This window comes from Arthrobotrys flagrans (genome assembly GCF_004000055.1).
Source record: "Arthrobotrys flagrans strain CBS H-5679 chromosome Unknown unitig_0, whole genome shotgun sequence".
Lineage (NCBI taxonomy): Eukaryota > Fungi > Ascomycota > Orbiliomycetes > Orbiliales > Orbiliaceae > Arthrobotrys > Arthrobotrys flagrans.
In genome coordinates, this window is record NW_027137550.1 from 7,472,660 (window position 1) to 7,489,654 (window position 16,995).

Below are 16,995 nucleotides of genomic sequence, written 5' to 3' on the forward strand. Positions count from 1 at the left end.
CTTTCGCCTCGATGCCGATTTTGGGCACTAAAATCCTGGGCACTACCAATTGAGAGCTTCGACGCAAGGACATCCCGCACTGCTGTACTGCTTGACAAACCGACAAATTGTGAATCTCCTTGCACCGCCTAAAATCTGTACGAATGCCACGGGCCACTCTGCAAACTCCGTGCACTTGCCACCATTCTGGCTTGGAAAAAGAATCTGCCAAGCCAATAAAGGGAAACAAACCCCAGCTAGCATCTTTTAAACTCGACGGATGCGGAGAAGGCCCCAGCTTACAACTTCAAAGGCAAAGAAAAGATATAAATCTCCTGCCGATGTTTTGATATAATATTTTTAGGTGGCACGTGCGTTCGTTGCGCCACTTCGAAACCTCTCAAAGCTTGCATACATCTTGCATTGGGGAAGTAATTGTCTTCGAGACGGAGAGATCGATCGGGATCGAAAAGATACAATTTCGGACAAGCTGCATGAAACAACGCTCCAATCAAAGGGAGCATCGGATGAGCTCGCATTGAAACCAATTTCTTTCCAATCTTGATCGATAGCTGCCCCAGCTTGCTGGATAGAAAGCTCATTGAAGTCTAGACGGTGCTAGGCTGTTATTGGACTTGAATATGCAATGTTTGCGTTGCTGGGCGAATAATACAACACTGCAAGGCTTCGTATTCCGCATAATCCAGAATATGATATCAACTGCAACTTTGGTCTCGACGAAAAGGCCAGAAATTCGGGCAGCAAAGATGATGGACTAGCATGGGAATGCGAATAATAAGGAAGGGATGCATACTTTCTAGCCACATTGTCCCGGTGAACAAGTCTCGGAATCAATAACCTTTGGATTGTGAAAATCAAGGACGGGGAGCCCCAAAACCTGGTGCACTTGGTTCGAATTCTTTCCTGCAGCATGATCCCCCTTGCCTCGAAGTCACTACTAAGATCAGCTATTACAGAAAGATACTCCTTCCCATAGAAAAAATAAGCTCAGACACGAAAACATGCAGAGTATTGTGCAGAATGCTTGCGGTCAATTCGGACAGGAATTCTTAGTTCTTATTTTCGTGGTTGTCCACCCTGGCCTTCCAATATTCTGTTCCTTCTCCTCCATCGATAATAGAAAGTGCCTCAGTTCTACGAAATGCTGTGATGGAATGCACCAAAACAATACATAGTTGAACCGCGAATTGTCGAAAAACGGTGAGTTTACATCTATTTTGGAGACATCTGCTTCTACATCTTCAAGGTCGACTGGGTATGGAAAACGGGCATATATGAAGACGTCCGTTCCGTTTCTTCCTCAATTCCTTCGTCCCATCCCATTCCATCTACGTTGAGTTCAAAGCAAGCCGCATCGAGCAGAGAATTTGTTTTCACACTCTCTTTACTATCCTTTCACCCAGCAATTCTCATCGTTCTTGCTCGCTTTTGCCTACTTCCGACCTTGAGTACACTCTGTTCGTGACGCAAGTTCATCGAAAAGAAGAAGTACCTTTTTTTTTTTCCGATAAAAATCGTCCGAACTTTTGTGCCAACCGACACTCATTTTTTCGTCAAAGCTTCGCATGCGCCTGGCTTGATTCCCGACATTTGCTTACCCCGCCTGTCACTTAATTAACCATAATCGCTTTTGTTACCTTTCCCTTGTCACGAAGTAACGAGTTCAAAGACCCACTTTTCTTGTTCCCTCTTTTTGATTTCAATCACATTTGACGAAAAGAGATACATCCAAGACACGGGCTGCACAAGTTTGACTGTTTCGTTGGGAATAACCACCAAAGTTGAACTTTGACGCCTTCGATCGAAAACGTTCACGTTCAACAACCCGCGCTTAGTCTGATAGACATCTGCATTATACTAGACCAAAATAATCAACTCTTAATAACTAATTTTTAGCAACATCTCGGGGATCAAGGAACTGGTTACTCAAGAAAATAAAATATACAACAACCACGAAAAAACCACCGGTGGGAACAAGCGAGCTATCTTGCGGGGTTGGGTCCATTATCAAGGGTTTTATCATACAGTAATCCCAATCGCTCCACTGAAAAATATTTTAGATGGAATCCATTCAGAAGACCGATACTCATCACTACATACCAATTCAAGGTTATCCTTGCGTTCTTGAGCCTTCTCCGGATCATCGTAGCATCAATCGGTTCAATCGACATTACACAGGAGTTAAAAAGAGACCTCTACAAACTACACCAAGCACTCGATATATCTATCCGACGCTCTTGTCGAACGATCACCTAAGTCCTACACTTAATAGTCGGCGATATACATCATCCCCAAATATGAGAAGCAGAACAAAGTCTATCTACGGAGTCGAGGAACTCCAGGATCCTCAGGAGTCTTATAGAGAATACCGTCAGCGACAAAGAAGAGGCGAAAGCACCGGTGCTGATGGCGAGTCAGTGTGGGACGACGAGGTTGAAGAAGCTTTCTTTGAAGGTGCGGATATATCCACAAAATTCCCGCCCGCATGGAACGGGAATTTCCGGTGATGTCGCATTTTGGAATGTGAGGCTGACACGTCGACATAGCTCTTGAACTTTTCCCCCCACAGGGCCGCAGAAAGCTTACTGTTGACGGCAAGCCATGCGGCAGGAATGAATTGATCTCAAAATACATCTTCATGAAGACGGGTAAGGAGAGAAAGAGAAAGCAGGTCTCCAGTCACATTCAAGTGTTGAAGGGGCTGTTGAAGCATGATCCCAACTGTGAGTTTTCGTATTTGGTATGCATATCTGCACGGATCTAGCACTAACAGTGAGACAGTTATGCGCCTTGTCGTAGCCGAAGACCAAGACACTATTGACCGCACCTTTGACGAGAAGACTTTGAGCCAGCTTGCTATCCTTTCTGATTCAAGCCTGCCTTCGTCGCAGCAAAAGTACAAGAGGTATTCTAGTTCGACTATTGCTAGCAGCTCGACATCTCCAACTGCATATAGACCACCAAGCCAGATCTATGATAGCTATCATACATCCTCCCCGACTGGCAGTTTCACATCCAGCAACAAGCCACTTACCAAGCCATACAGTCTTGAGATGTGGTTGGGTCAAGACTCCATAGACAAGACCAACTACTCTAGGCAGCATCTTCACGACTACACCAAATTGTACAATCACGAATATGGCCTCAACCCCACAGTCCTATCCAGCATCCCAAGATGGGAGAACAGATTCCCATACATTGCCAAGCTTGCATCTGAGGGACAGCTCAGATGCCCTGTTGTTCACATCTCCAGCTCTCTGCGGACCATGACACAGAGGCCCGATAACATGGTTTTCTGGGCACCTTTCGAGGCGAGCTTCTGCAATGAAACATATTATGACCACGGCTTTACGGTCATTACCAGATTCTATGTGTCCGGAAGCAGGCTCGCATCCATCCAAGAGGTTGAGGAGCCCGCTCTGATTGTCACTGATCCTCAGACCGGCGCTAAGAGGGTCAAGATGTCTCTAAATCCCAGCTTCTGGTCCATGTATTTCAACAACCTTGTCAACGATTTGATGGAGCCACTAGAGGCCGGTGAGGATCTAGACCGCGAGATGCGAAGGCGGGAAAAGAATTCCGCAGATGCCATTGGCAACTTGACTATGATTCAGGAAATCTTCACCTGGAGATCGACAGACCTAGAAATCGCCATTTCGGAAAACAAACTCGCAGCTGGAACCCACGATTACGCCAAGCAGAGAGCTGCCTTGTTTATCTGGGACTTTAGAAAGGCGGAACGTGACGAGGCCGGAGTTACCTATTGGAGACCAGTTGTGGTTGATGACACACTCAGGCACGATTACGGCTATAACAGGAATTCTTTCGATACCCGCCAGCTTCCAAGCTACACCCCAGCTATCGGACAATGGTCCAGTAGCTCCCCGGTCGATAACTATGCGCCATCATATCATCAATCTACCCCACCACTAGGTTATCCGCAGACCCCATACGATGAGCCAAATTTCCCCCAAAATTTCCCGGATATGTCTATGCAGTCCACAATTCGATACTCACTTGGCCAGCAAGACCAACCCCAAGGCAAACCAGGAGTTGAAGATCTTGGTGCCGACTACTTTCAGAACTACGATCAGCTGCCTCCTTTCTCCCATGCCGCGGTTGCAGAGCATCCAGAACTCCTTTCCCAGTGGCCCCAACTTCCCGTCCTAGCTGGCGAGGAACACCTCGAAGGTGGGATGGCCAACATGCAGTAAGTCCGCACGATCGTGCACAAATACCAAGATCTGAGTTTCAAGGGAAAAAATAAAATAAAAATTCCCCGAAGAAAAAAGAACATGGCTAGGAAGGGGGTCTTCCAAAAGAATGCTAGTTTGTCCACACTTTTTGGGTATTCCGACTGCGCATGCCACACCCGCTAGGCTACCACTTTTGCACCAACTTGGCAGCATACGCGACCCTCCTGGCCAGACCACTTCTGTTTCTTCTATCCCTGCAACTCAAGATCATGTATGATGTCTTCCGCTTTCAAACATCTTTCTTTTTTTCTTTTCCATATAATTTTCTTAATTTTCTTAATACCTTTTCTTTCAGTATTGTCCGGGTGAGCTGGTTTTTTTTATTTTCATGTATAGCATCCTAATAGCTCGATGGCGTTGTTTTTTTATTTATATTATCACCACCAACCACACACAAATGTATTTAGCCCGTCTTCTATTTTGGTTCCTGTTATCTTCATCACAAATGTCGATGCGGCCTTTTAAACGCTGTTTCACCACATTTCCTGTGTACTTTATATAGATATCTGTTTTCTTTTCTTTTTTTTTTCTCCCTCGCACATCCACGCACAGTCTTTCTTTTTTCGTTTTCCCTGTTTTGAAATTCATAGCACTACATCGATCTTATCATTGCGACGCGGCGTTCTGGATTTGTGTGCATGTCTATCTGTCCCTCGTTTTTTTGGCCTCCTACATATTTTACAACTACTGGCGGTGTCACGGTTGCTGGCTTTGTTTTTTATATATCACGAAAAGGACTCTGGAGAGGTATGCCATCCCCGGCGAGATCATGTACAACTTTTCTTCCGATTTCGATAATTTCTGGAATGGCGGTATACGGGTCTATTTACTTTTTTTTATTTTTTATTCTATTTCTTTTGTAGTCTAACTATCAGCATACATAGAATAGCGGTTTGTAGGCTTTCTTTATTTTTTGTTACTTGTTGGTTTATTACCAAACTTCTAAATCTTCAAGCAGGTCACTACTCTATATATGTCACATCCCCAACAAACTCGCAAAAGTAATTGAATCCATGAATATACAGACGGCATGGGGAAAAGAATGCAAAAAGCGACATCGTCATAACCCGCAGAGTGCGGCTTACGGTTTTGAAAATATCGATGCGGCAAGCTCGAGTTCAATACAGCAACATGCCGGTCAAATGCGGGTTGGTTTGGTTTGACGTCGCGGTTTGCGCTAACCAGGCAGACGCGATGTGACCGCTGTCCATTAATTCGTACGAAGCGGCATGAACCGCTTCTTAATTGAGATTCTTAATCTTCAGATCGATATCTTCTTTCACCAAACATAGTAATCTTGCTATTCCGTCGATTCTTTTTTGTTTTTGTGCCCTACCCGCTCCCGGCGAGAGTTTTTGTGAGGGTTTGCCGCAAAAATCTTTGATTTTCCCACGCCTTTCTCAAACCTCAAACAAAAAGAAATTATTTGGACTCGGGCTGTTATCGATAACAGATTTATAAATTTATATAAATGTCAAAAAAAAGGCAAAAAAGAAGGACGTCACGAGTTGATGCGACCATCGGGAGTCTACCCGGCTCTCCCAATAAGGCCCGATTGCTTGAAATTGTATTCTTTGAAGCATTTTGCCTGGAGATTGAGGCGTAATGTTGAAGCCAATCGCAACTTGCATGGCAAGGGACATAACGCCGGATCTGGGGCACAGCCGAAGGCGGCATTGTCCCTGACACAATCATAGTTAGTATTAATATCTATTGTTGGATTGTTGAATGAAACTGTTGAGCCTGCCTTCGAATTGATGACCACGATATGGATCCTTTTCTATAGAGCGGGGTCAGGCTGGTATGTCATGTCTCTAGGATGGAGGCTCCTAATCATCGACCTATTAATATCAACATCTGCTTTTATCTTAGTACCGTCTATGATCATGGTGTACCTCTAATTCGAGGTAGAGATATATAGTGCAACAGTAGCGTGGTTGCACGCGTAACGTTCATGTTGTATCAAACACCGTAACACAACTGTATACCACGCCCACCGGTTATACTCGTAGTGTAGCGATATATATGTGATTCCCCCCACCACGATATACTTATTTATAATCCCCCGATGTTTCTCGGAATATATCATATACTATATCGCCCTCTGAATAATAGACAAAATCCTGTGAAGGGAATTGAGGTATTTAGTGCGTTGATGCTTTACTTGGCAGGATGACGTCTACGCTGGTTTCAGCTGGCGGTCTCAGCAGCGGGGGCGAACCCGGTTTTTTCTCGCTGAGCTGAGCTACCCCTCATTCATCCATTGAAATTGACCCCGCTTCAAAATTTTACCCCTTCTCCCTCCTTCTCCGGTACATCTCACCAACCCCCACCATCATCAATCAAACAATCATCACATACCTCCTCTTTGTCTAGATCTTCATATCTATTCCTCCTCCTCATCTACCAACATGAGCAACGTTTACTTCGACGTCACGGCCGACGGTCAGCCACTGGGCCGGATTGTTTTCAAGCTTTACGACGATGTCGTTCCAAAGACCACCAAGAACTTCCGTGAGCTTGCTACCGGTGAACACGGTTTTGGATACGCCAACTCTCCATTCCATCGTGTCATCCCAAACTTCATGCTCCAGGGAGGTGATTTCACCAAGGGTAATGGAACTGGTGGGAAATCAATCTACGGGGAGAAGTTTGCGGATGAGAACTTCAAGTTGAAGCACGACAAGCCATTCCTCCTCTCCATGGCTAATGCCGGAAAGAACACCAACGGCTCTCAGTTCTTCATCACCACTGTCGTCACCAGCTGGCTCGACGGTGCCCATGTCGTTTTCGGCGAGGTCGTTGAGGGATCAGACGTTGTCAAGACTATCGAGAACCTCGGATCCTCTAGCGGCAAGACCACCAAGAGGATTGTCGTCTCTGCCTCCGGCACTGTTTAAATACATTCTTCTTCTTCTTCTTCATGTCTTTCTTTTTTTTTGTTTTTGGAGGGCAATGCTCTTTACACGAACTTCATCGACAACAGTCTTGCTTCTTTCAATTGACCGATCCTACCTTTTTTTTTGCTGTCCTCACCTGGATTTCCTGTTACCACCAAATCCTCTTTCGACAACAATCAAGGAAATGCAAACAAGGGAGGATTCTGATATGAAAACAAGCTTGGAATCGAAGGGTTTATAGTAAATAAGCATAGAAATTCAAAACAAAATCCCCCCAAAAGCGGAATCCAATCCGCTTAAAACAAACACCAATATCTATCTTCCACTAAGACCCGTAGGCGTATACTTGGTAGTCTTCCCAAATGCTTAGTAACCAGTAGTACTTGTATAAAATCGCGTCCACAGACAGATATACACGTTCCATCCTCCCGATAAGGTCTGTAGATGCATCTACCTGACACCCATGAATCGGAAATTTTTTTTTTGGTTTCCTCTTCCCCAAGCAAGGCCATCGGTTTCGTGGAGCAAATGTGGTAGTTTGGGACAGCCAATGACGTGCTAGCTCCAAGCCCTAAACGGTCCAGGGAAGAATGGTTCCTGTCTTCCTGCCCGGCTCGGATAAGGCTGCCCCGACGAACCAGTTCGAAAGCTCGTTCCAACTCCCTTGGCCGGCCTGGTCCTTCCAGGTTGATGCCGGTCAGAGTACTTTTATGTACTTTTTGAGCGGGAACATTCGAATGTTCGAAGAAATTGGTGTTTTTTTTCGAAAGCTGAGAGCCCCCCATTGATCGTATTGTATTGCAGGCGATTGCAGGCGCATCAATGCAGCTTCTGAATAGTAATTAGATTGGGTTGATTGATTGATTTGATTCCTGGCGAATTCGTATGGAATTTTCCGGCTGGGATCGCAGCCAATGCAATTGCACAGGAAGGAAGAGAGAGAAATAGAAAGAGAAAACAACCACCAAACTTCAACCATCGTCGTTGTATTGCATTGCATTCATTTCAACATCAACAACAACATCATCATCACGAACACCTCACCCCAAGGGACGCTCTAACTACCCATACATAGTACTTGTATGTATGTACCCCTGTATACGGGTTATTAGCTAGCGGGAGGTATCGTCATTGCTACCGACCAACCAACCGCCCCGAAGCTAGTGCCATTTGCATCCAACTGACCACAGTTGTTCGGAACCATCCTACATACGCACCTACATACGCAGTACATACAAGAGAATCTCCGAGCATCCCCAGAGAAAAACCATACAGCATCTCTACCCGAGACTTACATATCACTGTCATCTCTCGGCCGATTTCTTTCTCAAAGTTTACAGACAAAAACCTCGAACTAGAGGCTCCACATGATGTCGCTCCAGCCGCCGTTGCCCAAGAGGCGACCGACTGTTCTAGTACCTCTCCCTCAACCTTTTCTCCCTTGCATCCCCATACTCTGCTGCCTATTTTTATTCCCATTTTGTTAAGGATTGGTTTATCTCCGGGATTGTAATCATCTCATCTCTGCCCTAATTCCTTGCTCGAGATTACTAACCGCGCGAACCTTCCATTTTTCCTTAGGTAACGGACGCCAGAGATCAACGTAACCGTCCTCAGATTATTCGCCGTCCAACAATACGTCATGTCACTATTGACAACATTCTTCAGCAATCCAGCGAAATTCCATCAGGCCAGTCGCGAACCCCTCCACCTCGTCCTCACGATCCAAACCTGCCAATACCAACGACACGCAGACCATCCGGTGTCCCGAGACCCGTCAAGAGGCAAAAAGTAGTAAACCAAACGAATTTACCGCTACGATCTTCAAAGGTTACGGAAAAACTAGTGCTCCTCCCCGATTCGCAGAAGCCGAGACCGGATTGGGACTATGATGAAGATAACTCTCAAGCGCCATTACGGGACGATGAGGCCCAAGAGCGAAGTCAGTCACGTGGACCGGATGGACAACCTAGGAAGTCGTACGCCGAACGGTTACCTAAGAATCGGCGTACCGAGAAGCTGGCACGGGTGACGGCTTATTGTACCGCTTCATCGTGGAGGCTCATGGCTGTGTCGAAATTTATGAAGGAACAGCATGTGGCTAGGACGAAGCTTTATGACGAGTGTCTGTACTGTGCCTATCATTTACCGCTTTTGCCGGGTTCCGGAGGTTATAGGGTGAAGAGTAGTCCCATATTGAAAAACCCAGGTGGTAAAGCGGTTTTGGATATGCAGATTGAGAGGAACGAGCAGAGAGATTATCATGAAGAGTACTTCCGAGGGCGGTCCGGGAGGAGGAAGATGTCCGACGGCCTTGGGCTCATAGATCCGGAAGTACATCTTAGCGATAGCCCGACACAAGATAACCCGTTGAGTCCTAAAGCTGGAGATTTTGAAGAAAGTGGGGATAGTAATGGACATTCGAGGAACGCCTTTTCACCGGAGCCGCCAGATGCTGCGGAAGCCAGCTCCTTCGCTGAGATGTATATATACTCATACGGCGTGGTTGTGTTTTGGAACTTTACAGAGCGACAGGAGAAGGTGCGTATTCGCTATGGTGATTCGAAGACTGGATACGATACTAACAAATGTTTTTACAGGATATTCTGGCCGACTTGGTGTTCGCCAAAACCCCTCAGAAGATGTCATTCGCCATCCAGCCCCTCCAGGTGGACGAGTATGAAACCGAGCAATTCCACTTTGAATACTCTCCTCGAACCACCCGGCCTCGTATCTTCAATGACATGATCACACTTCGATCAGGCAACCACATGATTAAACTCGCAATGTCGCATGCCATCGCGCAAAGTACGAAGTTGAGTAGATTCGAAGAGCGAATGGCATTAACGATGAAAGAGGTCGAGGATGTACCCAAGAGCTTGGCATTAAACGGAACGCTGGGTATGAAGCGTGAGGATGTTCTCAAGATGAGTGGGAAACTGTTCAAATTACGTGTGGATGTCAATCTTTCGAGTAATACGCTTGATACTCCGGAGTTCTTTTGGGATTGTAAGTTTTTTTTTTTTTTTCATGATCACTTTGAGATTTGTGTTTTGGAGATGTGATACATACTGACTGATGGCTTTAGCTGAACCGGGTCTTCATCCGTTGTATGCGGCTATACGGGAGTACCTTGAGATCAAGCAGCGAGTTTTGATATTGAATGAGCGATGCCAGGTGTTCCTCGATCTAGCGAGTATTTTGGCCGATTCTATCGCCGATAGCAACATGTCGAGTGAGTATACACATTCCCCTTTATGTTAACTTGGGTTCAAATACTAATGGGCCAATTTTTAGGAATTACATGGATCATTATTATCCTAATTGTTTTGTCCATCATAGTTACCTTGGGTGAAGTGACATTGAGATTTAGCATTTTGAACCGTGAGCATCCTTAAACTGGGTTTTTAGTCTGATTTCGGTCTTCTCTGGAGTGTTATTTTTGTCCGTTAATAGCGAATGGAGGGTTTGGTACGAAAAAGCTTTCGGGGTTTCAAGTATTTGTTTTCTTTATCTTTTGTGCAGGTTCTTCAAGAGCTCCTTATCGTTCTATCTCTCTCTTCTTTTTCCTGGGCTTATATTCGACAGTTTGGGCAGCACTGCTTCGGGCGCCTTTTATCGTTTGCTTCGTGTGTATTCTCTTTTCTTTCTTCCCCTCCTATTCCTTGTAGTAATATATATTTTTCCCTTCTTGCATTCTTCTTTCTCGTCCTTTACTTTTTGTTTCGTTTCTTATGTATTATGTCAGCGTTTCGGGAATAGAGGTCCCGAATGCTCATTACTATAACGATGGTTCCTGAGCCTTCCCTTATAGATCATTTCGAACAAAGACATGAAAATTATACGCCACGAATACCGATACAAATGCACCCCTGGATTCCATACCCCCAAATGAACTCGGGATATCCCAATCTGAGTTTAATGATCGTATTCTTAAATATTCGCTATACATCTGGATCTCCACAGTTTGTTCTGGATTTTTGGTGCCTATGGACAAGTATTTTCGAGGCAATTCGATCGATACGGATTCCAAAGCACTCCAGGGCGTGTTCTAATTATAGCACATTTGATGTTGGTGTACGTGTGTGTCCAGATATATTATCGTATCATGGGATAACGTGGGGTCTTTGTAGAAGCTGGCCACGTTGGCCACGCGAGACTTCTGTACTTCCACACGATTTTATGCAACCTACCGTATCTACAGATTCAATTTTATATGGCATGGTTTGTATTTTATAAGCCGTCGTCAGCATCGTCGCAACCGCCAGGACTTTCCTCATCAAAGGCTGAAACAAGCGAGTGTGAAATTGAAAGGCCAATTGCTCGCGGGAGCGTTGCATTGCTGGGGTACGAACTGTCATTGTTGGTTGGCTGGTAGGCGGGCGCCGGTGCCAATTTCCCCCCTTCGATTCTCCGCCCGCTGACCACTCACTCTAGTCTGTTTTCAACCTCGCTCCATCGCCATCATCGTGCCATCCGTCGACACTTCCAACCCTCGGACCCCTCTCCACCAGAGCCCGACGCTGGCAGCCTGTCGTCGAATCCTTTCGGCTTCATCTATATCCTTCGTTTCCTTCAATTCACTTTTCGTTATTCCCGACAACTTTCCTCTTTCCCCTCCGTCCGGTCACAATCAGGGGCGCGACTACTACCCAACGCTTAGTGACGCCGTCTTCGAATCCACCCATCAAAAACCCGCAAACGGCGACGGACGACAATAGTTCCGATCATAGCGAGTGAGAAGCTAATCCCGTCGACTGTCAGAGGCGGTGGCACGGAGCTCCCAGGATAGAATCTGTTACGCTCGTTGCTCCCAGCTTTCATCATGGCCAGAAATACCGATAGCATGGAAGTCATAGAGCGGGATAGGCTGCCGACTCTGTTCGAAGTCCTGAGCAGGAGGACCAGACCGCCGGTTGATTTGTTCTCTTTCTACATTTACATGAGAGATCAACAGCGTTCTGTTGATTATTTGGATTTCTGGTACGTTCCCGTCCTTTCTTTCTCCAGAGCTATATAGTTTGCTCTTTCCCGATTCGGTCTTATATTAGAGCATCTCTCACTGACGGTGTACCTATCAGGCTCGATGTCTCCCAGCACATGTCGCTGTGCAGACACTACGTACGAGAACTCCGTAGGTCGGTGCTTGTATCCACGCCTGATCTGAATAAGTCCGGAAGCAAGCGATCCTCTTCGGTCATCGACCATCTCGGTACCGGTGACGATGAAGGTGAAAAGAACGACGACCAACGTCTTTCCGCCTTTCTTCGTAGCGACAACACGGCGCATGCGGTCACCATCCCTGGCTACAACCCCCAAAACAGTGGTTCGCGACCTGGCGGGGCCGACTTGAACCCCGCTCGACCTTCCTACCTCTCCACCCCCGAACAAACCTCTTCGGGATCTCCACAGCACACCGTCGCTAGGGCCGACATTAGGGCTTCCGCTGAAAAGATCCTATATACGTACCTCCTTCACGGGTCGGAGCGAGAAATTGTTCTTCCAGAACAGATCCTCGCTTCCATCTCCCATGCGATTGAGGTAGATGGTCGAGATGATCCGGAGGTCTTCGATGAAGCGAAGGACTATGTGTTCCAAGCCATGGAACGAGATGCTTTCCCAGGGTTCCTCAGGTCTAAGGCGTTTGGAAACATAGTACCTCCTTCCTCCTTGGCTAGATTGATCGTTGGGTTGTTGGCCTTGTTTGGAGCTTTCTGGGCTGGATTTTGCTTAATCCTCCTCGATATTAAACCTAAAACGACAAGACTTTGGGTACGTCCTTCCCAATTATATTTAATCGAATTGTATGACATGCTAACCCGTTTGGATATAGCTCATCCTTCCATTCACAGTTGGTGTTTACTGCCTCGCTGCGCATCAATATAATCTAGATCCCATCCTTGCGTTCACCAGCTACAGCGAATACACGTTCATGACCTTTGTGAAAGTGCAAGAACCCTACGTCAAGCGCATAATGATCACTCGAGCAATGTGGGTTCTGGCCATTATTCTTGCCCTGGACGCCGCCTTGGTTGTAATGTACGCCTTGGTACCTGGGAGGAGATTGTAAATCTCATGGCCTCATGCTGTATTGTTTTTTTGCTGGGATGTTTTTTATGCGATAGATGGGTTTATTGGCGTTGATTTCTTGCTGTTTCTTGGGTTATTGCGTCCCCCTCGTTGGGTAGCGTATGGTAGAAGCGATGTCGAGTCGTCACTGACTCGGTCCCTTCCTACCTATGCCACTCCCACCAGTCATGTTGTCCTTGTGGTCCGCATATTGAAGGTTATAGTTCCGGCCTCCTTACCTCGCCCCTAGATCTTCAGGAGGGCCGAGTACCCACAAGCCACCTTCAGCTGTATGTCCACATACGGCATCACGACCTCACCTCACCCCTCAAATCTTAACGTCATTTGTTTCTTTTCCCTTCGCTTTTTCCATTTTTTCCCCGCGTATTACCTCAAATACTGTACTGATGTCCCCCCTAGTTTCTTTTCACTTTCGTATCTACACTCACTTTTTCTTTCTTCTTTCTTTCTCTTTTCGTGTCTTTCAGCCAAGCTGTGTAGCTGTCATTTCGCTTCCTACATCCCTAGCTAACGTTTTTTTTTGCGACTTAAAAGTTTGGAATGTGGGGTCTTAATAGTATTCACATCGATTTCCCTTCCTAGCGGTTGTTTCTTATTTTTATTTTCTTCTCTTCCTCGTTAAGAAGGTTTCCTTAATAATTCATTAGTTGCCGTTTTTTACGTTGACATTAATGCATATTATTCGTTTTAAAATGGAAATAGAAACAAAAAATGAATAGCTGGTTCTTCTCGGATTTTGTGAAGTTATTGCCCTGCTTTTTGATTTTAGGTCTTGATATCCCTTTTGCATCGGCGCGCATGATGGTATATCTGCCGTCATCTTTGCGTGATACCTTTTTTTTTTTTGTTCTCGAGGGCGTGTATGTAAGACCTCTAGCGATCGTTTTTATGAACTATAAGCTTATAGTTAAGACTTTTTTCGCTTCGGTCGAGTAGTGGCCGGTATTAATCTCTTGTTATAAAGGGATGTAATCGACTATTTGATATCGTGACGTTGGCTGAGCGATCGTCGCTTTAAAGGTGACAGTACCGAGGTCCCATGACTACTTTCAAAACCAAAATCCAGACCATTTTCGAAGCCAGCAGCAAATATCTTTAGAATGATCTGACTGATATATTGAGACTAAAATCAAGGGATTTGGATAAAAATTGGGAGCTGGGGATGAGGTTGTTCGAAAAGTTGTGTTTTGCGATGATGTGGTGGAGTTTATACCGCGGATATTGTTCCGATCATGTGATTACTTTAAGCATCAAATCGGAGGGGTTTTGAGGCTGGGAGCAAAGTTCTTTGGAATGATCCAAATGGTCGGTTGAGACTAAAATTATGCGATTTGGATAGAAATCGAGGGTGGTGGAGGAGGTTGTTTGAAAAATGATGTTTTGCGATGGATGATATGGTCGAAATGCGCGAAAAGCGTCTTAATCATGTGATTATTTTCAGCATAAAAAATCGGAGGATTATTGAAGCTAGTACCAAATATCTTTAGGATGATCTGGCTGGTAGATTGAGACTAAAATTAAGGGATTTGGATAAAAATTGTGCGCTGGGGGGTGAGGTTGTCTGAATGGTGATGTTTGCGATGGTGGAGGGTTGATGGTAATGGTGGATCAACGCAGATCTAGAACCGAATTGATTGACTTCCGTCGCAGCTCAAATTTGATCAAAATTTGCACATAATACTGAAATTGGAGAGATTTATTCCACCGGTCGATTGATATCAAAATGAAGTAGTCTGAGCAAATATTCGATCTAGCGGACGAGACTTTTCCAAACGACACTTTGTTGCATTTTACCACTCCCCATGCGTTGCCGGATAAATCAAAATATATTAATACCCAACCGAAAAACCTGCCCTCACACCACCCCCAGGTTCAAATTCGGAATCGCTTCCCCGGATTTTCAATAGATTTTTTTGTTTACCAAGAGGAAGAAGTTTTTTTTTTTTTTTGTATAATTAAGCGGCTGAAGCTTCCGGTCCGGCGTAGGCTATATTTGTATAACCTGGTTAAAGGTGGAGACAGCCTCGCTATTTGAAGGCTCGTGGTTTTTTGTTTTGGAGGCGGGGCGGTTGAGGCTAAATTGGACCCTTGAGCTTGAACTTTATAGAGGATGGTGAGGTGTTAAATCCTTACACCAAAAGTTTTTATTTTGGATTGTTTTCGGAGAATACAATAGAGGGTTGATTGAGAATCGTATTGTCGTGAAGTGCAGTATATACCACATGCTGAGGATTCGTCGCGGCAAACGATGTAATTCTGGATACGCAGGAAGGAATTCGATTCAACTTCATTATCCCTTTCGTAGCCTTAGCAAACCAGCCTATTCCCATGGCTTTCAAATCCATCCCCTTCGCTGTATCGTACCTGCTTATGCGAGGCGAGGCGAGGCATATATCGCGCAGCATCCCATGCTAGCCAGTCTCTTCAGCTCATAAAAATCGCTGTGAACGCTGCCTGTCCTGCCGTGTCCGTGTTCTTAGCTCCCTCCCCTTAACGGTCACCGGTACCGTACTGTTGTCTTTCATGCAAAATGCGAAGAATCCTGAAGCCTGAGGTATTTCCACGAGGTATTTCCCATGAGGATTTGGCCCATGGGTTAACAGTTGGAGAGGGATATTTCGTTCCATGAAGGGTTTGGGGTTAGGGAGGGAAGGCGTTTAGCGGGCGTCCGTGATAGACATGGATCCCATGGGCCTGTACCTAGGAACAATGGTTTTAAACTGTATAGTTCTGGTCGAAGGAAGGGAGTAGTTCAGTTATGTGCTTTGCCATCAATATTGTAGATTTCGCCTAGGAGTACCAGGCTACAAAACCACGTTTGAGATGCACAGTTATATCGATCGATATCCGGGGATTGGAGACCGCATTATTGATACGTGGATGATAAGTATAAACATATATGCACATATGCTGGGTGCGGGTCAAGTATGGATCAAGATTTCCATATCACGGAGACCTGATCCGAAATACTATAATACATGATATCTTAGGCCTCGCTAAATATTTAGGAATAACGGGATTGCGCAAAAGATGATATTGTACGCCGTAATTAAAGCCGTGGTTTAAAGTGGGGAGGATACATGGTAAGAATTGATGCCCTGGTTATATGTAAAGTAGGGTAATGTACGTAACGTTAACGCGTGATCTTGAGGATATCGGAAATCGTTATTGCATAACCGGGTTGTAACGTTGAGGAGTACGGTTGGATGTCCCGCAGCCGGTCTTTTTTGCATAGTTACTGTAGGACCGAGGGGGTGAGGTTGTGGTACTGGAGGGGTAATGCCATGAGGATTGCGTAGCTGTAGTAGCTTGTAGTATTAGAATGCCCGAGCTAGTCCGCCGACTACGGGCTAGTTCTGGTTTCAATGGATTAATTAATTGTGAAATTGAAGTTCAATCTTTACATTTTATGGGGATGAAGATACAAAGCTCGACACTCCTTTTATGTTCTTAGCTTTATGCGATAGCTTTATAGCGATGGTATATTTTTGATTTTATATTGCGATCATGAACCATAATCAGTACAATTTAAACGAATGTATGCCATCCAACTAGCGAGGGATATTTCGACAAACCTGCATTCTTTTTCACCTTACAGCTTTCGTATATCTAAATCGATATCTTGAGCAAACCCTCTAGGACGAAGTCACATGGCCATAACCTCTGAAGCCGATCGAGGAACGGTTTCTATAGATATCAATCAAGATCACTCCAACATAGTCACAAACCGCATCTGACCAAGTTCCCAG

At 45.3% G+C, this 16,995-nt stretch overlaps 4 protein-coding genes across 4 annotated transcripts; all 4 read left to right on the top strand.

The window, feature by feature from the left end:
- Positions 1–2,297: 2,297 nt before the first annotated feature.
- Positions 2,298–4,214, top strand: DFL_005204 (uncharacterized protein; the record flags this gene model as incomplete). Its single annotated transcript, XM_067634429.1, has 3 exons — positions 2,298–2,454; positions 2,547–2,723; positions 2,782–4,214. 3 exons carry the CDS (start codon positions 2,298–2,300, stop codon positions 4,212–4,214), a joined length of 1,767 nt encoding a protein of 588 aa, XP_067492498.1.
- Positions 4,215–6,667: 2,453 nt separating this feature from the next.
- On the top strand, positions 6,668–7,156 carry DFL_005205 (uncharacterized protein; the record flags this gene model as incomplete). Its single annotated transcript, XM_067634430.1, has 1 exon — positions 6,668–7,156. One exon carries the CDS (start codon positions 6,668–6,670, stop codon positions 7,154–7,156), a length of 489 nt encoding a protein of 162 aa, XP_067492499.1.
- Positions 7,157–8,523: 1,367 nt separating this feature from the next.
- DFL_005206 (uncharacterized protein) lies at positions 8,524–10,554 on the top strand (the record flags this gene model as incomplete). The annotated part of the gene is made up of 5 exons (XM_067634431.1): positions 8,524–8,571; positions 8,738–9,697; positions 9,757–10,165; positions 10,245–10,391; positions 10,454–10,554. The coding sequence occupies 5 exons, from the start codon at positions 8,524–8,526 to the stop codon at positions 10,552–10,554; spliced, it is 1,665 nt and encodes a 554-aa protein (XP_067492500.1).
- A 1,427-nt stretch (positions 10,555–11,981) lies between these two features.
- On the top strand, positions 11,982–13,226 carry DFL_005207 (uncharacterized protein; the record flags this gene model as incomplete). The annotated part of the gene is made up of 3 exons (XM_067634432.1): positions 11,982–12,139; positions 12,238–12,928; positions 12,990–13,226. The coding sequence occupies 3 exons, from the start codon at positions 11,982–11,984 to the stop codon at positions 13,224–13,226; spliced, it is 1,086 nt and encodes a 361-aa protein (XP_067492501.1).
- Positions 13,227–16,995: the final 3,769 nt, after the last annotated feature.